At 29.2% G+C, this 26,958-nt stretch overlaps 1 protein-coding gene across 1 annotated transcript; it reads right to left on the bottom strand.

Annotated features, from left to right (window-relative positions):
* Positions 1-10,083: 10,083 nt before the first annotated feature.
* LOC113387910 (probable ATP-dependent RNA helicase ddx20) lies at positions 10,084-22,636 on the bottom strand. The gene is made up of 4 exons (XM_026625296.1): positions 22,410-22,636; positions 21,168-21,341; positions 17,717-20,550; positions 10,084-10,269 (listed from the first exon to the last, which is right to left on the bottom strand). The coding sequence occupies exons 1-4, from the start codon at positions 22,585-22,587 to the stop codon at positions 10,084-10,086; spliced, it is 3,372 nt and encodes a 1,123-aa protein (XP_026481081.1). The 5' UTR covers positions 22,588-22,636.
* Positions 22,637-26,958: the final 4,322 nt, after the last annotated feature.

The following is a 26,958-nucleotide window of genomic DNA, read 5'->3' as shown; positions in this document are numbered from 1 at the left end:
AGAAAACAGGTTAGTCAAATAGTGCACTGGCTCTTAGACTATCTTTATAGATATTAATAGATTGGAATGATTTTCCAACTATCGATATAGTAAAATTTATTTGTTATGAGCCAAATGGATAGAAAGATTGAACTGTATTCTGATTTCCATTGTGAAAAAACAATAAGAAAAAATGAAAACAATGTCTGTTTGGGATAAAGTTCTGTAAGATTAACTACATGAATAAAGAACATATGGGACGAATAATTTGGTGAATGGGAAAACTCATTAATTTATATTTATGATTGTCACTGATGCTATTAAAAAAAACGAAGAAAAGTTTTAACTAGTTGGTATTGGTATTTTGCCTTGAGGCAAGTTACATGAACTTCCCAATAAATAATCGACTTGATCAATTAAAAATAAATTCATTTATTAGGGATTAAAAGCATTCCCAGCGGATTTATAATATCTTACATAATTGCAAACGAACAAATATGTTAACTCGGAGTATTTTCTAAAAGCAAAATTTTCAAAAATTTATAATTGTTATGATTGAACCAGTTACTGTAGGACTTTAATGGTTTACTATGTTCATTAAGACCAAGTACTCTATCGTTATACCAAGTAAATCGTCTAATTTTAATTTTAACAAATGTCATAAGAACTACTCATTTTCTCAAACGTTGATGAATTTTTAAAATTAAACTACTTGTCGTAAGGCCGTAATATTTCAATATTTGTATAAGACCATGATATATATCATCAAAAAAAGTTTCATAAAAATCGGCTTGAATTTTTTTTTCAACAGTTAATTACAAGAAATCGGCTCGGTAGATTTTCACCTAAAACTAATCAGTATTATTCCCAACCAATATCTTTCGAACAGTTTTTGATTTTTTAAAATCGCTTCGGTGGTTGATGCTTAAATGTGAACGAAAAGTTTAACACTTTTCTCAAAATTTCAAAGGAACGGCTCGGCTGATCGCCATACAAAATTGACAAGCGACAGTCCTCATTGAGACACATCAAATGGTTTTTAAATTTCTGAAATCGGTTCAGGCGTTTTTGAGCAATCGTTGATGAAAGGTCTAATTTTAACAAATTCCAAAAAAACGATACTAATTTTTACAAACTTTGACGCATTTTTAAAGCTAAACGAGTTGTCGTAAAGCCATAATATTTTAGTATGATCTAGAAGACTATGGTATCTACCGTCAAAAAAATTATAATAAAAATCGTAGAAAAAAAAATTTCAACACTTTATTACAAGAAACCTGGCCGATCTCTACCAAAAACTCATCAGCACGATTCCCAACCAATATCTTTCGAACGGTTTTTGAATTTTTAAAATCGATTCAGAACTGCGGACTAAAACGTGGAAGAAACAGTTAGGCTGATCGTCGCGCAAAATTGATAAACGCTAGTCCTCATCGCGATACATCGAATGGCTTTTAAATTTTTGAAATCGGTCCAGCCGTTTTTGAAAAAACGTCGATTTTCGGCAAAAAATCTCTTCACACACACACACATACTTCTTCCAAATTTTGTCTCATTCGATACAGAATGGCTTGAAACGTCGAGAAAATATAAAATTAGCGAATCGGATTTTTTTATGAAGACATAAACTTCTTCTTCGGGAAGTTAAAAAATATTGCACTATTGTTATTCAGTAAATCTGGTATAGTACTTCAAATATGTATAAAGAATGCATTTATTTCGATAAAGTGCAAGTGTATCTTGAACGCACTCAGTATTATAAGCAAATGCTAAAACTATGCCTTTGTCTACCGAATCTATGTACAGTATGGTAGATGGATGTACCGATTCATAAATTGAAGTTAAATTTTTGGGATAAATTGGGATTCATACTGAATTTGAGAGGTGTATGATTACAGAATCATGAAGTGTTATAATTTTATCTGATGCAAATACTGACAGACTGACAGAATATTTAAAATTATCTCTAATGCTTGTATATCAAATAAAATTTAATTAATTGTATAACAAAATCTTATTATACAGCACAATTTGCTTGTAAAAAGTGGAAAGTTTAGAAATTTGTATAACAAAAGTTGCTATGCATAACTATTAAAATGGTAACCCTAAAGTGAATTATAATTAATGATAATTCAATACGTACATAGAAGTGTACCAGAAGTTTAAAATTCTGCCAAAACTGCGGAATAATGTTTAGAGCCAGTTTTGCAGTTCTTGTTGCGTTTAGTGGGTAATGAATTGAGCCTCACACATAGCGAGTAAATGCATGCTTTTACGTCGCCTATAAAAGGTATTTTGCCTTGAGGCAAGTTACATGAACTTCCCGATATATGTAAATAATCGACTTGATCAATAAAAAATAAATTTGAGTGAATAAAACTATTTCGGGTGGATTCATTACACATAATTGAGAACGAAAGAACGCGTCAACTCGGAGTGTTTTCTAAAAGCAAATTTTCAAAAATCAATTTTTATAATTGAATCAGTTTCCTTAAGACTTTAATGGTTTAGTATGTTCATTAAAACCAAGTACTCTATCGTTATACCAAGTACATCGTCTAATTTTAATTTTAACACACGTCAAAAAAACTACTCATTTTCTCAAACTTTAATGACTTTTTAAAATTAAAGGCAAGGCCGTAATATTTCAGTAAGTTCTATAAGGCCATGATATATATCGCCAAAAAATCCATAAAAATCGGCTAAAAATTTTTTTCAACAGTTAATTACAAGAAAACGGCTCGGTATATTTTCACCTAAAACTAATCAGTATTATTCTCAACTAATATCTTTCAAACAGTTTTTGATATTTTAAAATCGATTCGGTAGTATGAGCTTAAATGTGGACGAAAAGTTTAACACTTTTTTTCTAATTACACATAAACGGCTCGGCACAAAACTGACAAACGATAGTCCTCATCGAGATTGGTGCCAAGGTAATCGAAAAAAAATTTAATATTTAACGTTTAACACCCGATATCAACGTCGTAATAATCAAGATCATGGCTGATTACACATTTTTTCTCTCTATTTTCAAATATTGGTGTTAAAAAAAAATTATCTTTACTAGTTTTTGAGATATCGGTAGTGACCTTTTTTACCCGCGAACATTTAAGCTCCACTCTACCCTATATTTGTACCAAATCTTTAAAACGGCATTATAGAGCTACTTCCAAAGACAAGGAAAATGAAGATTGGGTAAAGCAGCTTTTAGTCAGTTCTTAGTACAATTTCTACCTCTTATATCATATATCCGGAATCGCTGGATATAACCTTCTGGAGAATCTGAGTGCAATAGAGCTTTACCATGCCGTTTAATAATACTAGGTCATTTGGAATGGTTATTGGTATTTTTAATTAATGTTATAAATTCATATATATGCGTATCATTTACAAATTATCATTATACACAAAATACACAGTTAAAAGAAATAACAATTATTCCGGATTTGCGGATAATAGCTTAGTGACCATTGTGCTTTTTTACTTTGGATTAGTAACAAATTCATCCCGATATGCCAGTAACTTTTGTAACTATGAAACTAGTGGGGTGTATGGCATCGCGCCTTAAGGCAAATTGGTGAAACTTCCCGTACCGTAACAAAATGTTCGAGGAATACTGAATGTTTTCAAATAGATTATTATAAATATTGTAACATTGTCTAATATTTATAAGAATTGTATAAACTGAATTGCAAAGTTGAAATTATTTGTTTGAAGTATATTAGAACTATAGTCAGAATTAAAAATAAAATCTGAATTATTTTTGATTTACAAATTTTTTTTTTTTTGAAAAAAAAAATTGAAAAAAATGTTGAGATTTTTTTTCCAAAATCAATTATTTTGTTAAGACAAGCAGAAAGTGCTTTGAAGCATTTAAATTTACCGCTTAGTTCTCTCAAAAACTGCCATTTTTTGCACATTTAGCTCCGTATCTTCGAAATGGCTGGGCAATAAACACATCTCCCAATCATTACCAATTGAATGTTTTTTAGATCATTCAAATCGGATGCTCCGTTCTCTAAAAAACTCGATTTTTATTTTCTGCACTCTTTGCTCTTTATCTCCGTAACTGCTGGACTTGCCTTTGCCAAAATCTAATCAGCTTATCTTCCTATTAATAGGAATATCGAATCTTTTTTTAAGTCAAATCGGTTGATCCGTGTGCCCAAAAACGTGACTGGAAATTTGTATCCATACATACATACACACACACATCCATTTTTTCTGAGGTATGCCAAAATGTTTAGAAACCTTCAAAACGTCGAGAAATGTAAAAATTTTCCCTACGGGAAGTTAAAAAATAGCAATTATTATAAATATTTATAGATAATAATAACTATATGGTAATAAATAATAAAAATTGATACCAATTTTTTATAATATGATACGGTTTCCGTTAAAATCAGCTTTTGAATTGAAACGCAAGCTAATATTTATTGTTATATAAAATGAAGTCAACATAAGAACAATAAAATGGAAATGGAAAATAAAACTTCTGAAATCCTCATAATATGATATCAAATTATGTTATTTTCTTTTCCTTTAAATCTTTTTAAGTTTTGAACATCAATTATTTTGGAATATTAATCGATGTATATATGAACAACTTTTCCACTCGCGAATTGCAAAATCAGTACGTATTTTGCCGCCAAATCGGCGGCATCCGAGTGGAAAAGATTAAATATGTATATATATATATATATATATATATATATATATTCACATGTTTAGTACTGTGTCAAGCATTGTAAAAGATAGTTGGTGTTTTTTGTTGTCAAAAATTAAATATAATTTGAATGAAATATTAAATAATGTATTAGTATATAATTTTTACTATTTTGAAATTATACCCAAGATGAGGTATTCCATGGTCTCAAAACGTCTTTAATTGTTAAGTAAAATGTGTGTTAAAAATCTGTTGTATTGTTCATATTTAACATTTAATATTCGTTCCACTCATATCACAAAATTCTATAATATATATATATATATATATATATATATATATATATATATATATACTCGTATATATATGAGAGAAACAGTCTTCAGGGCAAAACATCAATTAAAAACTTGTAGAAAATTATAACATTTTTATTGTTTCCATACGTTTCGACATATTGTTTTGTGTCATCTTCAGTGGACTATGTAATTGTAGTAATCCTAATTATTTCATAATTATAATTGTATATATATATATATATATATATATATATATATATATAATTATATATATATATATAATTATATATATATATATATATATATATATATATATATATGGTATGTTTATAGATTTATACAGATTTATTAACTTTCGTTAAGTTATAGTAATCGCAAAAAAATCGAAAATGAAAATTTTTATATATCTTTACGTTTCAGAGGTTTCTGGCATACCTTAGAAAAATGGATGTGTGTGTGTGTATATGCGTGTATGTGTGTGTGTTCGGATACAAATTTTCGTCGACGATTTCGGGAACACGGGTCAACCGATTTAATTAATTCAAAAAACATTCGATTCGTATTGATAAGGAGACGTGCTGATTAGCTTTTGGCGAAAGCAAGTCTAGCCGTTACGAAGATATGGGACAAAAAGTGCCGAAAACGGTAACTCAGTTTTTAAGAGAACGGAGCGTCCGATTTTAATAATTCAAAAAACATTTTACTTGTATTGACAAGATGAAGAATTGATCAAATTTTCATGAGGACAGGTCTAACGCTTTCGGAGATCTAACGAAAAAAGTAAAAATTGGACATATGCACATCAAATGATCAGATATTCCATAGAGATTTTAACAATAAGTATACATTTTGTTTACATTCCTATGGGTTCCGTACCAATGTTTATCCGTTAGACGGCGACGCTATTTTGTCTCTATGCAGAAAAAAAGTACAGATCTTCCAATATATGTCAAAATAAAGAAAAAAAATTTTTTTTTTTAAATTTAAAAAAAAAAAAAAAATATTTTATTTTTCAAAAAAAAAGTAATTTTTTGTCCAATTTATAGTTTCTCAAAAATCTAATTTTTTCGAAGTGAATTTTTTTCAAAAATGTTATTCGTTTTCAAAAAAATAATAATTTTTGATACGGGAAGTTTAGCAATTTGCCTTATGATACGATGCCATGCGCCCCACTAGTTGTAAATTATGATAAATTAGTGAAACCACTAAAATTATTTTTTTTAACTCTTTACCTTCTGTTCGTGAGCAAGTGTACTATATGTAAGTATGTATGTTAGGATCAGTCACGTTTTTGGGAGGACGGGTCATTGATTCAGCAAATATTCGATTCGTATATACTACGTTCAGAGCCTTTTGGATTCTGGGCATGGTGTTCTCGCTCTAAGTATTTTGTGGCAATAAAAAACTATTTGATAAATAAATGTCAAATTATTTAGTTTTGTACCAAAATTAATAAATAAACCATTGCTAAAATATATATATATATTATAATACTAGCTGTACCCGAACACTCGTTACTGTGTTATACATATAAATGTAATTCTGCTACATATAGTTAAGATTGAAAATAGCACACGTATCTTTCGTGATTGTACGTTGAGTTATATTAAATGCATCTTCGAGTGAAATATCTGAATCAGAATCCAAATATATAAAATAAGGTTATAAGCATATGAGTATTTTTTGAAAATAAAAACATTAAGAAAATATTGAATAATTTTAGTTTTCCCGCGCTTTTACTGGAATGCAAATTTTGATATATTCTTTGAAAATTTAAGATTCCCTATTTAGGATCATTATACAATAGTTATAATGCTTATATATATATATATATATATATATATATATATATATATATATACAGAGCCTACTAGTTTTATCTTTTTAAAGTTATTTAAATAATAACAAATAAATAATAAGAGAGTAAATGGCTTAAATAGCTCTTATCATAAATATTTCCTTTTTAATGAATACAATATATTATTTGCCCGGATTTCAAAGTTTGTTAAAAATTATATGCTCTTCGAGATTTTCAATAAATTGAACTCACAAAATGTATGCTCGATTAATAAAATTTTCTATTCATGTAACTTTGATTTTAATTTCATCATTCGGGGGATGCTTCACAAATATATATATATATATATATATATATATATATATCAACATATTCAAAACTATTCAAATATATAAATATATATATATATATATATATTCTTGAATGTTGGTTGTCAGCCACTCGCCGAACTAAAAGAAAACAATAAATAATAAAATATTTATTTATACGTTTCGACACTGTTGTGTGTCATCATACCAATACCTTCATAGGAAAATTATATTAATACGCCAAAGAAACTACAAACTACGAAATATGAATAATATGCCTGCATTTTATATGACATTTCAATATTTACCTTTCTAATTATATTTATCTCTAATAATTAGCACAAATAAGCACAATTACATTAATGACACTGAAACAATTCACAATCTCTAGCAGTTTTGTTAATTATTAACGTCTCAAAATGTTATAATTTTATTTTCACACTTTTTAATTATATAACGTACTTTAATGATATAAATAACTACAAATTTCAACTTTAAAACAAGCTTTAAACTTTTGTTCTATTAACTACAAACTAGTAGTATTCAAAGTATTTGCCAAAAAACTAAAGTTATTATAAGTAATAAGCTAAAAAGTTTCTTGAATAATAAAATGAATTTTAGCAAATGAATCGATTTTAAAATAAAAATTTTAATTAGAAATGTGCTGTAAAACTAATTGAATAAACGATTAATGAACATATAATTCAACCAGCTTTCAATAGTATATTTTATAATTAGTCCATAATAATTCTATCATATTTAAAAATGACATTTTAATAGGAAAAGTTAGATAAAAGCTAGGGATCGATATTAATAAACAATACTAATAAAATATATATAAGCAATTGGTTTCATTTGCAATTACAACTACTTTATGTAGATCTTAATTTTGTAGATATATAATATCAATATATAATAGTACATGTGAAAATGGTAAAATATTTGAACAGGTAGTAAAGTAACCGCGCACAACTAATTTCGACGTTAATGACCCTCCCGCATTCCAAACAGCTTAACGTAAACACAACCCGTATCGACGATCATCAGATTTTCACTATTTTAACACGATGCCCGCGATAACCAATCGTAGATATGCATCACATTGTAACAGGGCGCGAATCGCCTTTGCACATACCGGTCGTCTTAGGATTCAAGCGCACGCGATCAAATGTTCAACTTAGGTAAAAAGTTTGTCGAGCGGGGTGCCTTAGCATGTATCGTATAGTCGTAAATCGCTACGCGTCGGTAACGTTCAAACAGCAGCTCTGTCGACGTTGCCGTAGTCGCCGATCGACTGACGACCGTAGCACATAGCATGTAGTCCGTAGCCCATATAAGCATTGGCAGCGCGCACTCCGCTATCCGCGGACTTGCAATCGCGCACGCACGAATTAGGACTGTCGCAAATAAGAGAATTGCAAATTTGCTGGTACACAACACTATTTAGTTAATCAGCTCTCTCGATTTTGCAAATCAATTAATGCCCAATTATATCAGTTGAATAAATGGGAACTGAATATATACTAGGGGACCTAAGGGGTAGGTGTAACGTCTACCAAAGGCAAGTAGTAACGCCAAAAAACGACAATACTATCTCTAGCAATTTCTTTTTTTTATTTTTAAGAAAAACGACTTGTTTCTAAGTAATCTTTTTATAAATCAACTAACTTCAAACGCACTCTATAATTGAAACAAATAAAATAGATATCTCCTGTAATATAAGTTTTTATCACAAATCATCGTAAGATACAATTATCATCATAATACAAATAAAAAACCAACTGGTTTGGTATTTAGCCTTGAGGCAAGTTACATGAACTTTCCGATATGTGTAAATAATCGATTTAATCAATAAAAAATAAATTAATTTATGAGTGATTAAAAGTATTCCAAGTGGATTTATTACACATCGGAGTATTTATACCATAGAGTATTTATACTCTATCTTTATACCAAGTGAATCATCTAATTTTAATTTTAACAAACGTCAAAAAAACTACTCATTTTCTCAAACTTTGATGAATTTTTAAATTTAAACTAATTTAAGACCATGGTATATATCGCCAAAAAAAGTTCCACAAACATTGTCTTAATTTTTTTTCAACAGTTAATTACAAGAAAACGGCTCGGTAGATTTTCGCCTAAAACTAATCAGTACTATTCTCAACTAATATCTTTCGATTCGGTAGAATGAGCCTTAATGTGGACGAAAAGTTTAACACTTTTATCCAAATTTCAAAGAAACGGCTCGGCCGATCGTCGCACAAAAGTGACAAGCGCTAGTCCTCATTGAGACATATCAAATGGTTTTTAACTTTCTGAAATCGGTTCAGGCGTTTTTGAGCAATCGTCGATGAAAGGTCTAATTTTGACAAATGCCAAAAAACGATACTAATTTTTGCAAACTTTGACGAATTTTTAAAGCTAAACGAGTTGTCGTAGGGCCGTAATATTTTAGTATGATCTAGAAGACTATGGTATCTACCATCAAAAAAATAATAATAAAAATCGTCGAAAAAAAAAATATTAACACTTTATTACAAGAAAACGGCCCGGCCGATCTTCTCCAAAAACTAATCAGCACGATTCCTAACCAATATCTTCCGAACGGTTTTTGAATTTTCAAAATCGATTCATAATTGCGGGCTAAAACGTAGACAAAAATTTTTTCACTGTTTTGCAATTTACAAAGAAACGGCTCGGCCGATCGTCGCACAAAACTCAGAAACGCTAGTCCTCGTCGAGATACATCGAATGGCTTTTAAATTTTTGAAATCGGTCTAGCCGTTTCTGAGAAATCGTCAATTCACGGCAAAAAATCTGTTCACATACACATACACACACACATACTTTTTACAAATTTGGTCTCATTCGATTCAGAATGGCTTGAAACGTCGAGAAAACATAAAATTAGCGAATCGGATTTTTTGATGAAAACATAAACTTCTCCTTCGGGAAGTTAATAAAGTGTCTCCTGTAACACAATTTACATTTGTCCACATCTTACAAACTATAAATTCCACCTGATCTCTTTTATAATTTAACAGAAGGTGTGCCGCAGGGCTCTGTTCTAAGCCCTTTGCCGTGGAATTCTATGTATGATGGCCTTTTGAGACTGGAGATTCCAGCATGTGTCAAACTAGTAGCATATGCAAATGATTGAACCATAGCAGTTGTTCCCAAACAGATTGGTGAGATCGTGAGTCTATTTGACAGAGCCTTGAGAAAAATTAATCACTGGATGGGAACAATGAACAATGAGCACAACAAAAAAGTGAAGCTGTGTTTCACGAGCAGAAAAACAATACATATTTTACTACAAATCTAGAGATCACGTCAAAGCCTGATATCTGTTACCAAGGTTATTGAATTTCAAGGTTTTGTTTCAACTAACACCAAGTGTGATTTTTTTATTAATTAAGATAATTATTTAAACAATATAGCAAACACAAAAATTGTTACACATTATCAGAGATTGATTAATTTGGAACGAAGTAACATATATTAAATTTTCAATTATAATTGAACAATATTATGCAGAACGGTTTACATGTCTAATCGAGGCAAAAAATATCTTTAATGATCCTATTGAAAACACCTTTTACTAGTTATTCTAGCTCTCCTATAATTAAACTAGTGGGGTGCATGGCATCGTGCCTTAAGACAAATTGCTGGAACTTCCCGTACCGTAACCAAAAATCTTGGTACGAACCCCAAAAAAATTTACACAAAATGTGTACACATTATAAAAATCTCTTTAAAATATCTGATAATTTAATGTGCTTAAGTCCAATAAACATTTTTGACCGCCAAATGACATTTTTTGAGAATTCATAATCGCTGCATCTGCCCAAAAATTAAATTTTTCTTCATTACAAGTAAAATGTTTTTTAAATTAGCAAAATCAGACGCCCAGTTCTCTTAAAAACTGTGTTACCGTTTTTGGCACTTTTTGCCCCGTATCTTCGGAACAGCTAGACCTGCCTTTGCCAAAAAAAAAATCAGCACGTCTCATTATCAATCCGAATCGAATGTTTTTTGAATTATCCAAATCGGTTATTCCATACTATCGTTAATGTCGAAAACATTTGTTTGAACCATATAAATAAAATTTACACAAAATGAGTACACATTTTGAAAATCTCTATAAAATATCTGATAATTTGACGTGCATATGTCTAATGATCATTTTTGACCGCCAAAAGGCATTTTTTAACTTCCCGTAGGGTATTGTAATCGTCCAAAAATCGAAATTGAAAATTTTCGCATTTCTCGACGTTTTGAAGGTTTCTAAACATTTTGGCATACCTCAGAAAAAATGGATGTATGTGTGTATGTGTGTGTGTGTGTGTGTTTTGTGTGTCCGCATTTTTTCGTTCACGTTTCCGGGCGGACGGAGCAACCGATTTGAATGGTCCAAAAAACATTCGATTCCTATTGATAGGGAGATGTGCTGCTTAGTTTTTGGCAAAGGCAGGTCCAGCAATTAAGGAGATAAATAGCTAAGAGTGCAGAAAATAGAAATCGAGTTTTTGAGAGAACAGAGCATCCGATTTGAATGATCTTAAAAACATTCAATTAGTAATGATTGGGAGAAGTGGTTGTTAGTTTTTGGCAAAGGCAGGCCCAGCCATTTTGAAGATACAGAGCTAAATGTGCAAAATATGGCAGTTTGTGAGAGAACTAAGCGTCCGATTTAAATGCTTCAAAGAACTTTTTGCTTGTTTTAACAAAATAATTCATTTTTAAAGAAAAATTGTTTCAATTATTTTTTTTATTTTTTTTTTTTCAAAAAAAAATTTTTTTGTATATCAAAAATAATTCAGATTTTATTTTTAATTCTGACTAAAGTTCTAATATACTTTAAACAAATAATTTCAACTTTGAAATTCAGTTTATATAATTCTTATAAATATTAGACAATGTTTCAATATTTATAATAATCTATTCAGTATTCCGTTACGGTACGGAAAGTTCCAGCAATATGCCTTAAAGCACGATGCCATACACCCCACTAGTTTAACTTATTTTTATTGAGAGTCCATAACCGCTAGACCTGCCATTCCAAAAATTTAATCAGATTTTTATCTTGTCAATACAAGTAAAATGTTTTACGAATTATTAAAATCGAACGCACCGTTGTCTTAAAAACTGGGTTACCGTTTTTCGCACTTTTTGCCCTGTATCTTCGGAACATTCGATTTCTATTGATAGGGAGATGTGCTGATTAGTTTTGAGCAAAGGAAAGTCTAGCCGTTACGAAGATACGGAGCAAAGAGTGCAGAAACTAAAAATCGAGTTTTTGAGAGAACGGAGTATCCGATTTGAGTGATCCGAAAAATATTCAATTTGTAATGAGGGTAGAAGTGGTGATTAGTTTTTAGCAAAGGCAGGTCCAGCCGTTTTGGAGATACCGACCTAAATGTGCAAAAAATGGCAGTTTTTTGAGAGAACTAAGCATACGATTTGAATGATTCAGAAAACTTTCTGCTTGTTTTGACAAAATAATTACTTTTGGAAAAAAATATATTTCAATTTTTTTTCAACAAATTTTTTCTTGTATATCGAAAATAATTGAGATTTTATTTTTAATTTTGGCTAAGGTTCTAAAGATCACTTATAAACTTTAAATAAATAATAATTCCTCGAACATTTCATTATGGTACCGGAAGTTCCAGCAATTTGCCTTAAGGCACGATGCCATTCACTACTAGTTTTATATTTTCTATCTCAATGATTGTATGTGAAAATCAATGTGGTCCATATTGGATCATGATTGGATCATAGATTTTAAAGAGTTAAAAGTAAGGTGACCATATGTTTTGATGTCAAAACCATGACGGCAATTTTTAGCTTACCGGGACGGTGAAATGGTTTATACTAAATAACTGAAATATTATTTTAATAACAAAAACTATTATTTAAGGAGCAATTAAAGATTTATTTTAATGAATCAATTGTTTTTAACAGCGGCCTTGCGCTCTAATTATGTGATGTATGGCATCGTGCCTTAAGGCAGATTGCTGGAACTTCCTAAACCAGAATTATATATTCGAAAGAAAAAATCAGTAATCAATAAATATTGATCGATGATTTACAATAATTGTTTCAAACAGATAATTATAATCACTATAATCGTTTACAAAATATACAGAGTCGATCTTATCGCTCAAAAAAATTTACATTAGCAGGAGGTAAATGAGTCCGTCTGAGGATATATTTATTACGTTTAGAATACCGCATTTGAAATATATACATTTTGAATTTGAATTGTAAATTTAAAATTCATATTTGAAGTATAAAAGTTTGTATATTTTTGAAAATTTTGAGTTTTTTTTCGAAAATTTTTAAAAAATTTCTTGAACCGTATAAGTAAACTTTGAAAATTAAAAATCTTGGTACGGAACCCAACAAAATTGTAACAAAAAAATTATTACTTATTTTTGAAAACTTTATCAAATATCTGATAATTTGATGTGCATATGGCTAATGATCATTTTTGATCACCAAATATCATTTTTTTTACTTTCTCCTCTGTATCTCCGAAACTGCTAGACCTGAATTATTAAAAATTTTATAAATTATTAATTTCGTCATTACAAGTAAAATGTTTTTTGACTCATTCAAATCAAGGAGCAATTAAAAAGATTTATTTTAATGAATCAATTTGTTTTTAACAGCGGCGTTGTGCTAATATTTCTTTTGCTGAGACGCTCTAATTAAGTAGTGTATGGCATTGTGTCTTTAGCCAAATTGCTGGAACTTCCCGTAACAAATTAAAATTTGCTGATTTGCTTATTTTGGGTAAGAACTTTTGCTTACTTTTTTGACAAAGCGGAGGGGGGGGGTAAATATGTAATTGTAATTAATCTGCTTACGTAATACTTGAACGTTCCCTAAGTTATGTGATAAAACTCTAGTGACCTGTATGGTTTAGTAATTCGTTATGATACTTAAGAGTGAGTAGTTAGTTATAATAGAAAAATTGAATGAACAAACTAAAAATCTAAAAATAATAATATAACGGCTATACGCATTTTCGCTCGCATTCAGTTTAAATGTTTCTGTCTCGCAAATTAGAGCTCGCGTACAACAAACTTTTGAACGGATTGTGAGTAAAATGCGCTAACAAAAATCAAGTTATTTTAAGATTTTAGTTATTTACTCGATTTTTTTTTATTATATAATAAAAAAAATCGAGTATTAAGACTTTTTGTTAGACTATGAATTTAAAATTTTCAAAATTGGTCTCCTTTTTTTCAAATTCCATTGGAACTATCAAGTATTTTACCATTTTCAAGTCTTGACTAAATGCACCAATTTTTTGAAAAACTTGTCAGCACACTTTAGCGCATTTTTTTGAAAAAAAGGAGACCAATTTTGAAAATTTTAAATTCATAGTCTAACAAAAAGTCTTAATACTTAAACTTTGACCAATTGTGTCATTATTGTTTAATGTTGTCCTAGAAATGTTACTTGCGTTTACGAATCTGAAGTATAAATAAACAAATTTAATAAAAACTAACTACAATAACCGGAAATGATCATAGTATCACCAAACACTAGCTCATAATTTTCAAAGGCCGATCTTCTCAAACCTAATTGCAGCTCCTCCTTATCGAGTCTATTCCAACGGCTTTTAAATTTGTGAAATTCAAAATTTGACTTATCACATTACAAAAGCTACTTTGTCAAATTTTAACTACATATCATATTTCTTCAAACTCTGATGATTTTTTTAAATCAAACGACTTGTCGTAGGGCTGCAATACTTTAGTATGTTCTTTAGGATCATGATATCTATCAACATAAAAAGTTTCATCGAAAAAAATTCAACAGTTAATTGCGAATAAAGGGCTCGACCGATCTTTGTCCAAGTTTTTAATTAAACGGCTTAATATACGCCGTTATATTTTAGTATTTCTATAAGATAAGAGAAAAGTTTCATAAAAATTGTCGAGATTTTTTTAACACTTTATTACAAGAAAACTTCCCGGCCGATCTTTAACAAAAGTTTTTGAATTTTCAAAACCGATTCAAAATTGCGGGCTAAAACGTGGATGAAAATTTTTCACTTTTCTCCTATTTAGAAAAAAGCGTCTGATAAATTTTTCTGATAATTAAAAAAAACGTTCTTAGAAAAATCTGTTCAGTCGTTACTGATAAGAAGCGTCGATCGGTGAGGTCAAATTTTAGCACATGTCACTAATGCGTCGCCATTTTTCTTCACCTTGATATTTTTTATTTTTTTATAATTTAACCACTTATTGTAGGCCCATAATATTTTAGGAACTGTATCAACATGAACATTTCATCAAAATCGCTAAAAGAAATTCAATGATTAATTACGAAGAAACGCCCCAGCCAATCAGTTCGATTCCTAACTAATATCTTTCGAATATTTATAAAAGATTTATTAAAATTCTTTCATAATTTTTGGTTGAAGTGTGGAGAATTTTTTTTACACTTTTCTGCTAATTCTAAAGAAACGGTTCAATGGGTGGTTGTAGAAATCCAATCAACGCGATACATTGTATTACATTGCTTTTACATAAAGTTGCATTTAAATTTTAGAAATCTGAATTTTAGATTTTCAAGCGGAATTTAGGATATAAGAAAAAAGCTCGTATATACTATATTACAAAAATAAAAAAAAAGTTTGAAATTTTTTCAATGTAATTTCTACGAATAACATGCAATGCAATAACTACGTATATGCAAATTATTGAAAGAAACCGGTATATTTTAAAATATAGAATAATAATAATTTAATTATGACAGCATGCTCCATCAATTCGCAAGTATGATAAAGATATTTATGTTATATATGATTACTCGTAATCATATATTGTGGTTAATGCTATCCAAACTTATTAGCATCAAAGATATTAATTATGTAATTTTTAACTTCCCTTTAAATTTTAATTTTTTTTTAACAATTTTTATTTTTTTCAAAAAAAAAATTTTTTGTGTACCGAAAATATTTCAGATTTTAATTTTAATTCTGACTAAAGTTCTAATATACTTTAAACAAATAATTCAAATTTGCAATTCAGCAACGGTACGGAAAGTTCCAGCAATTTGCCTTAGGGCACGATGCCCTACACCACTAGTTCGTTATTGCATTACATTCGAACGCATTTATGTTCATTCCATAATTGTGTGAACACAATTATGAAGATATGTTTATTTATCTATGATTACAACAATCATGGAATAGTCAAATATTTGAGAACTAAGTTTTATCAAAACTCGATTGTTTAAACGAAACTTATTGTTTATTAATACCAACCAATTCATAATTTCACAATTTAAAAATGAATAAATTTACCAGTATCCCACAAAATCCTTAAGAGAATGACGCTTCCTTCAAACATTTATGTGTCTAGAATCAATTCTAAGTGCAAATATGCTTTGTATATTAGAGCTGATGTTCTGACAAATTTGAAAAGCAATATATAAATGCTTTATTCACATTAGTCTTTTCTGAATATGACATTTATACTGCCTTTGACATATTTCTTATGGACGTACTTGCAAATGTATACCATGCAGAATGCAGCATCAATATAAGCCTTGCTCAGAACAGAGATGAATGTGGAACAGCTCTAGTTTGTCAACATGTGTATAATATTTTTGCATGATATATTGAATTGTCATAAAAATTGGTTGATGTGTTGTTAATGAAATATTGATGGAAATTTCTGGTATATTTTCCATTTGTCTGTCACTGAATGAAAGTATAATGCATGGCCCATAAATATATTAGCGGTTAGTAGACAGTTTGGAAATTTAGGCAGAAATTTTATTTATTTTAATTTTTTATTTCCCCAAAATCTTATTGAATTTATTGTTATAAATGTTGCAACTACGATTGATGCATAATTAAACAATATGGAGAGCAAAAATAATGAACAATTATATGATTGGGTTTGCAGTAGCAAGGTAAAAATTTAACTCTCTATGTATTACGCATCATAAAAAAATATAATTACAACTTCCATGCACATCATGAGTTCAAAAAATAATCATGTGTTCTTTTGCAGTGTAGGTCTATATTCTAATGTTAGTAATCTAATAATAACCAAAAAAATTATTTTTCAGTTATGTTCAACAAACAATTATCACAAAAAAGATAATTTATTCAATTCAAGTGAACAAAATTTCATTTAATGTATCACTTATGGTATAAATTTAAATACATGTTTCTGCTATAATTGCTTTGAGAGACAAAATTATTAATTTGCCACAATTGCTGCATCCATAAATGATTCCACTTTTGATATTCATGCACAGTTTCTGCTTCTTCATTGTAACAATTTAATTTCTCTATATGATCCTTACTTTCAATGTCTTTAGGTTTGAGTATTTTTGATGAAGAAATTTTGCTAGAATTCAACGATTGATTTTTAGTATGTTTGATTAACATACTACAATCCTCAGCTTGTTGTTTCAATACGTTTTCATTTTTCATAGAATTTAGTATTGAAATTTTTTCAAGCTTATTAATGTCTTTATGCATTTCATCTTGCATTGAAGGATAGGTTTGATTTGCATCGTCATTCATATTTAAAGATGACATACTTGATATTATATTTGTTTCAAAGTTATTCAAAATTTCTTCATTATTTTCTAAATAACTTATTTTGTTAGATTCATTAACTACGTCAGTGGCCAAAGTTGTAGACATGTTACTTTCTTCAGAGTCTAATGATGAATCAATGGTTTTAGACAAATCTGGTGCTGCATTTAATCCTGCTTGTTCTGAAGTACTTTTGTTAGCCCCATCATATACACATTTATGCACAGCTTGTAGATTTTTCCTGTTTTCATATTTATCGATTATTTTCTTTGGAGTTTCATTATTGTCAGCATTTAACATATCTGGTACTATATGTAACCCTGCTTGTTCTAAAGTACTTTCTTCAACTCCATCATATCCATATTTACGTACAGCTTGCAGTTTTTTTCTGTTTTCATATTTATCATTTGTTTTCATGGGAGTTTCATTATTGTCAGCATTCAAATCGCGATTATCAACTTCATTGTTTTCTTTACATTTAAAAGTGTCACTATCTACATTTTGTACTGCTTTCCTAAACTTGTTTGCTGCATAATCATCATTAAGTTCAGAAGAATCATTGCCCTGGCACAAAGTTTTGCTCTCGTCATATTTAATTATTTCTTTAGAAGCATTCCTTTTTATCATTTCTAAAAATGCTCTGTCATCATCAAGTTTCTTTTTATTAATTTTTTCTGGCTTAATTGGTATAACTTTTGTTTCTTTTTTTTTATGCTTTCTTAAAATATTCACATGATCTTCATCATTTGAATCATCTGTATTAAACTTTAAATCAGAAGTAGCTTCACGTAACTTAGTTATAAAATCCGAATTTTGTTCCACATTTTTATTTTCACAACTAGATTTGTCCTGAGTTGAAGAGTTACTTTTGATAGTAGAATTATTTGCAGTCTTATCATCATAATCAGTAAGTGATGCATCTTTATTCTCGATGCATTTTTTTCCATCAGGATCATTTATTAATCTATAGTGTATTTCACAACTCTCATGCATGTTGATATTATTTTCTATAACATCCTTTTCACTGCAGTTAGATTTCATAAATATATCCATATCATTCTGTAATTCAGTCAAATTTGGAATAACAAATGTTTCATTTCCTGGTAAATGATTTTTCATATTTTTTTCATTGAATTTATTATTGCCAGCATTTAAATCGCAATTATCAACTTTATTGTTTTCTTTACATTTAAAAGTGTCACTATCTACATTTTGTACTGCTTTCCTAAACTTGTTTGCTGCATAATCATCATTAAGTTCAGAAGAATCATTGCCCTGGCACAAAGTTTTGCTATCGTCATATTTAATTATTTCTTTAGAAGCATTCCTTTTTATCATTTCTAAAAATGCTCTATCATCATCAAGTTTCTTTTTATTAATTTTTTCTGGCTTAATTGGTATACATTTTGTTTCTTTAGTTGTATGCTTTCTTAAAATATTCACATGATCTTCATCGTTTGAATCATCTGTATCAAACTTTAAATCAGAAGTAGCTTTACGTAATTTTGTTATAAAGTCCAAATTTTGTTCCACATATTTATTTTCACAACTAGATTTGTTCGGAGTGGAAGATTTACTATTATTAGTAAAATTATTTGTAGTCTTATATTCATAATCAGTGAGTAATGCATCTATATTCTCGATGCATTTTTTTCCATCAGGATCATTTATTAATCTATTGTATATTTCAGAACTCTCATCCATATTAATTATATTATTTTCTATGATATCCTTTTCACTGTAGTTAGTTTTCATAAATATATCCATATCATTCTGTAATTCTGTCAAATTAGGAATAACAAATGTTTCATTTCCTGGTAAATGATTTTTCATATTTTTTTCATTGTATTTGACACCATCGTTTAGTTTTTTATTGTTAGGGCTTATATTTTGCTTAATCTCATGAATATCTGATTTTTTATCTTTTTGATATTCATTTACATTTTGTATTACTTCAATGGGCCTTTCATATTGTTGCCGATCAATATTTCGATTCTGATTTTCTGAAGATTCTGAAAAAACATCTCCCCATACTTTACCAAACTCAAAATTTTCTTTTTTATCCCATACGTTGGGTATTTTATCATGTGGTAAAATATCTACAGAAATATTATCACCACCTATTTTATACAGGACGTTTTTGAACTTAAATAGTTCTTTACTGTCATTAATAAAAGTAATTGCGGCTCCATAAGTACCATAACGACCTGCTCTGCCAATTCTGTGCAAGTATGTTGCATGTGATAAAGGAACTTCTAAATTTATAACTAAATTCACATTTTCTACATCAACTCCACGAGCTGTTAGATCTGTTGTAACAAGAATTCGACATTGAAATGATTTAAGTTTACTTAAAATTGCTAAACGTGTCACTTGGCTATGATCAGAAGATAAATATTCGCAGGGCCAGTTATGTTTTATCAAAGAAACATATACCTGTTCTGCATTAGATTTTGTATTTGAAAACACTACGCATTGCTTGAAAGATATTTGACTTAGTATGCGAATTAATTCAGCAATATTAAGAGGGTCATTAGCTGCAGGATGAACCGTCGTAATAAATTGCTTCACTCCGAGAAGAACAGGCACATCATATTGTGGTGAAATTGTGGAAGGTTGTTTCATAAAAACTTTAATAAATTTTGCAAACTCTGAAGAATATGTTGCACTTGATGCAATTATTTGCTTCTTGCTTGGTAAACAAGAGTAAATATATTTTATATCATCTATAAATGTTTCGTTTATTAAAACATCGGCTTCATCCAAGATCAGTAGTTTTATATTATTGGGATTTAGCACCCTATTCACTAGCAAATGTTTTACTCTACCAGGAGCTCCAACTGCAATATGGCAACCTTTTAATTTATTTCGATCAGTGCTCATAGGCAAACCTCCAATAAAAGCTTCAGTTTTCAAATCTAAAAAATAACAATACCACTTACATATTTTATAATTATATAAAAGTATATGTTTTTCCAAAGTTCTAATCACATAGTTCAGCATTTATAGTAATTAGGCATTTCAATAATATGAAAAGGAGCCTCTAAATTGAATATTACAGTACAATGCAGAAAAGTTCAATATGTTAAAATAAATTTATTTTTATATAAAAACACATTGAGATCTGCATGCAGCAGTCACAAAATTTCTACACCATAAGGCATATTATATTCAAAATGTAATTTGCATTCAGACAAATCAACCAGCTTTATGAATATTATACTTTGGCATAAGGATGTTAATAAACTAAAATAATTAAGAAGAAACAGTTAAATATAATCAACATATAGCAAACACCCAATTTTGAATAACCATATAAACCAAATGGGATCCATTGTTGAATTGTATATCGTTTAATAATATAATGCATTATAAAAAAATTATAAAACACAGATTTGTATTCAATAAACACTACAAAAAAAACTGAGTGTAAAGGTGAAAATTTGACAATCTCTTATAGTTCATCAATGATGGGCACAAAGAGAATCTAATAACTAAGCCATTTTCAGTGTTTGATTATATATCTAAAACATACTTTTTATTTTCACTCCAATATCTTGCAACAATTGTTGAGTTTGAACAGCAATCTCCCTCGTAGGTGATAAAATCAAAGCTTGCAGTTCGTCGACTTCAGTTTTAACTGTTTCTAAGCATATGCATCCAAACACCAAAGTTTTTCCTGTACCAGATTTTGCTTGTACAACTAAATCTGTTCGAAGAAAGTAATCTGAATAGGTGTCTTTCACACTTGAATGATCATAATTGTTAATTTTGATATGTAATTCAAATATATCACATATAAGAGTTATACATCTGCGCTGTTGTATGCCTAAGGATAATGTTTTGCTATTGCATAAAAAGAGGTAAATTCATTCAGCAACTTTTTTTTGCAAATACAAGAATTTCCATTTATATATAGAATGCAAGATGTATTCAATTTGCATTACTTCAATCATGGTTTTAACTCACCAAATAAACTACGGACAATATGACATATATGGTCAAAAGGCACAGTGGCCTTAATTGAAAACTTTTAATTTCCTATACTGTATAACATAACAAAAGCCATAATAGCAAACCAATCTGATGTTGAGCATCATTGTCAAAGCCTACAAAGTTTATTTTGGGGGTTGTTAGCTCATGTTTTTTAAGTATTTATTTGTAATTATTGAGGAGTTATTTGTAATCCATCAAAATAAACTTATGCCAGTACTAATGATTTGGATCAATTTAAACGCAGTAATCTAATGTATGGTAAAATTTTGATTATTCATAATAGACATAATGGATTAGTACTATTACACATCAACCACAGGGTAGTTCAGTCAAGGCCAAGAAAAAAGAAAATTGTAACCTCTCCATGAGGATTGACTTGTAGCTTCTACTCTACTTCAAAATACGGACTAACAGATCTATCAGTAAACAGAAGTTTTCTGCATAAAGCTCTTTTCCCATTCTGAGCCCAGCGAGATGTACAACTTGTTCCCTTTGAGCTTATTGGTCAAATACTGATGTCCCAAAAAAGTCCAATCAATTTATTTATTACAAATTAGCATCTCAATATGTCCTTACCTATATATCTTTTTTTATTCAAAATGATATAGAAAAAATATGCTTTTTTTTAAGTTGCAAATTATTTCATATCTAAGTTAGTCCAGTACTTGAAAAGTTCTAATAGTTGAAACAAATGTGAGACGACATAAGCAATTCTATTAAAATTTGTCTAGGTAATATATTTAATAGAAAATAATATTAGTCAAATATAAACATTATTTACCAAAACCACAAAGCCCGATAGGTATAGCTTTGCACTGGATAGGAGAAGGTACTTCAAAACCACATGCATGTAAACCTTCAAGAACTTTAGGATTTAATCCAAGTTCTTCGAAGGAACATTTTTCCAATAAAACATCTGCTGTTCTCTGTTCCAATGAAGAAGGATTATCGGCAGACATTTCGCAAACTTAAAAAAATAAACCAATTACTTATAACTTATTATTATATTTATTACTTATAATCACTGTTCGAATACTAGAAAGGTAGGTTAGTTAAGATATTTTGATAAAAGCAACAAAAATCTCAAGTCAACTCTTAATTTTCAAAATACAAATTCAAATGATATTTTGTCAATGCGCAAAATGTCACTGAACATCAGAAGATTTATAAAATAATTACTTCACAATCATGTATACAGTTTTACATTCAAAGTGTGACAGTTAGCGCAATGCTTATTTATGTATGATGCAGTATGCAGTATGCAGTCATAGATAAAGGTGCCGCCACACCTAGCGAATGAGCGCAAACGAACTAGACGCATGGCCGGTAATCTCCGAACAAATGTAGATTACCTTGTTCTGAAATGAATTGGTATTCGAATAGATCGAAGGATGGTGCTACGATTCCCAATTTCATTGATCTAACAAATAGCTTGATCTACATTGATTTGATCGGCCATTTTCTATAAGTTGTCATCGCGTATTGTAGTTGAGATGTGTTATATTTGTTTTTCTGTGATTGTTCATATATAATTATATTTTGGTAAATACTTTTTTCATTTATCATTAAGTTAAAATGGTAAAGTGTAATGTGCCAAATTGTTATAACTCCAAATATAATAAAAATGCATGTCTTTCCGGCATCTAATTATCAGGTAAGTATATAATGATGTATTATGCATATAATGAATATGTATCATGAAAATACTATTAAAATGTTATATATTATGTATATATATATATATGAGTGAGTTCTTGAGGGCGATACATCAAACAAAGAAAAGCCAAAGATTTATAAAATAATCTTTATTTCCAACCGTTATATATATATATATATATATATATATATGAGTGAGTTCTTGAGGGCGATACATCAAACAAAGAAAAGGCAAAGACTCATATATTTCAACATCAAAATTAACTACTGAATCATATATATATATATATATATATATATATATATTAAAATTTGTAAAAAGATGCTTTCAATTTGGATGCAGAGGGCGAATAATCCTTTAATGGATGACCTAACTCTTCGGTTTGTGGCACAAGACAAAGATAATTTGAAATCGAAACCAATTAGAAGTGTCTCCTTTACGGCAATAACAGAATCAAGTCACTGGAGAATGCTCTCATACAGAACCAGAAGAACAATCTGCAACTCCAAGGACAAGGACAAGTAATTATAACTCTAAATACTTCAATACAATTTGCAAAAAATATTAATAAATGAATCTTATGTTCTTAGTTAGGAGATGAAAGCCTAAAAACCTTGAAAAAGATTTTTGCAGCAACCCTGAGATTGTCAAGTGCAGGTTAAAAGTCACTTATTCTGACTCCAGTTTTTCGCAAAGGTATTTTTTCATAATAATTAACATGATAATAATATCTTTATTAATATGATAACAATATATTCAATAGAAGTCCTTGGTGGTAGCTGCAAATTGCCTCAGAATGCAGTCATAAAATATATCCAGAAGATATATGATACATCAAATTTTGTTTCGGGATTAAAAAGGATTAACAAACAATGCCAAAATTTAAAGGATAAATTCCAACAGAGTATACAATGTTCTGAGAAGTTTTCAAATATTCCGGAAACTTAAAATGTAAGGGCAAGAATTTTGATATTGTCTCAATTAAGAGAGCATACTCAAAGATCAGACAGTTTATAAAGCGCAAGGGCTTATTTATAGTTTTAAATAAACCTCCTTGCAATAAAAACTGGATTAAAACGATAGATAGGTTTCAACTACAATTGGTATAAATTAAAAGTAGTACAGGGTTTTGGTTACTTACGTTTAAAAAAACACTTATACAGAAACAATTCAAAGATTTCGTCGAATATAACTTTATTAATGATTGATTAGATAGCAAAATAACTATTAAATGGAGAGATAACAAACAAGAATGTCTCGTAAATGAGTTTTAATCATAGGAATTTAGTTTTATCTCAATTTGGATATCAATATATATATATATATATATATATATATATATATATATATATATACTCTTCTTTTATCTATGTATATATATATATATGAAGTATTCATTCTTTTTTAAAAATGTGCTGTTCTTTTTATCCTTTTAAATTATTGCATTACTTGTCATTCCTTCTAAATTTGTCATTCCATCGTCAATACTCCTGCGCTTTTCACTTCTTAGTTTTTAATATATTATTATTAGTCATTAAGTAACTAATATGAATAAGTTATTTATCTTCAATTTGTAGTACTTTAAAAATATGTCTGTAATATACTTTAATTAATAGTAGTCAGTTATTTCTGTTTAGTTTATAATTCTTCAAAAATATGTCTGTGATAAATTTGAAAATATATTTTGTATTTCGTATGTTTTGTTCTTATTTCAAATATTAAATTTTTTTCAGATTTTTTGGCTATATTGATTATATGTACTAATGTAGAAGTAATACCAGGGGTTAATTTACATACTGTATGTACATGTGCTGCCATGTTGTGATCTATTCGTAAATTAAAATGAGTGTAACGTCAAATCGCCCGAGATAGCGATCTATTTATGCTTATTTATCTAAGACTAGACGTTTGATATGTTTGATATGCGCGTGATTCGCTTTTGTTTAAAATTTTTAATCTGCGCTTATTATTATTATTATTCATGTGTTCGTTCGTGTTTGTTCGTTAGGTGTGGTCGCACCTTAATTTATCGAGCGCAGCGCAACTTCGAGCAGTCGACTCCCGAGTGGAAAGAGAAAAATTATTTAAAGTGATCAAATTCACAAAATTTGTCTATAACAGCAATATCTTGTAATAAGCACAACATAAACTAATGCAAGACTGCACATTTTAACATCAAAAAAGAAAAATGTTATTTATATTCGTGGTAACGAACAATTTTCTTTCATGTGTCGCCCCGTTCTGGTACGCACAGTCTTGATTCTTGCTTGTTCATGTTCGTTCGTGAACGCACCTTTAGGTGCGTCCACACCTAACGAACGAACACGAACGAACATGTCGAACAAGAAAATACAAAGAAGAACGAACAGGAACACGAACGAACGCGAAAAATTTCAAACGAACTTGAACAAGCAGTTAAAAGCAGTGAGCGCTTGAATTTTCGTTGTTCGTAGATGTTCCGTGAAACGTCAGTTTTATTATTGATATGGATGTAAGCTTTAATCATACGGCATTTTCACTGGTTTTTGTGTGATTTTTGTTCGTGTATATTTTGCAAATATACTGTAAATAAATTATTCAATTAATTTCACTCAGTTTTTGTATTTAATATTTATATTTTGAGTCGTTTCCTTTCCTCAGCATTCATATTCGGAGCAAGCTGAACATTCCAGGTTTGAGATAACTATACTCAATTTTCATACTCTCATCCTCAACATATATGTTGAATGTCTATGTATGATAACAAGTTTAATATTTACTTGTAAAGACTGCAATTTCTTCTTTACTGCAGCTTCTGACATCCCAAACGTTTTGCCTACACTTTCCCAAGCATCGTTTTTTTTCTAATAATTTTATAAAAAGGGTCTTTAGTCTCCCATATTATAGGAAACTTTTCTATTTCATTTATGAATGATAAAATTACGTCATTTGACCATTCCATAATTTATTCAAAATTTTCAAACTGTACACAATAATTAAAAGTATATATTATTAAAATTTTCAAACTGTACACAAAAGTAAATATTATTAAATTATTAACATTATTATTAAATTATTAAAAAATTATTATTAAATTATTAAAATTATTAAAACAAAAATGTTCGTTTGCGTTCGTTGAGACGTCCACACTGCACATACGAGTTCAAACATGAACAAACAATTCCCTTTGATGTACCGACAAGTTGCGGAACATTGCTCGCCATGTTTGTTTATGTTCGTTCGTGATCGTCGTGGCGTCCACACTATGCTGTTGCCGTTCGTTCTGGTACGTTCTTTTATGTTCGTTCGTGTTTGTTCGTTAGGTGTGGACGCACCTTTTAGTGTTTTCTCGAATAATATATGAATAACGTCGAACTGTCTAATTTCAAATAGGTAAACAATTTTGAATAATATATATATGAACTTTAAAAATTAAAAACCTTCAAAACGGCTGTGATGATAACGGAAAATTCATAATTAACAATAGAATGAAATTAATTGAAAACAAGTAATTTTATTTAGTTTTCAAAAAGTAGGGTTATATAAAATAAATGTAGAAAAATACTTACATCATACATACAATTTATAATGAATGATATTACTCGAAACATTCATCAATTTAAAAAAAAATGGCTACTTATATTAATTATTTATTTGATTAAAAATTTCAGTCTTTTTCCAAAACATTATCATT

Source organism: Ctenocephalides felis, unplaced genomic scaffold (assembly GCF_003426905.1).
Source record: "Ctenocephalides felis isolate EL2017-DRISC unplaced genomic scaffold, ASM342690v1 CF-g0.4_SCAFFOLD_03572, whole genome shotgun sequence".
In the NCBI taxonomy this organism is placed as follows: domain Eukaryota; kingdom Metazoa; phylum Arthropoda; class Insecta; order Siphonaptera; family Pulicidae; genus Ctenocephalides; species Ctenocephalides felis.
This window is presented reverse-complemented; position numbering and strand designations above follow the sequence as displayed.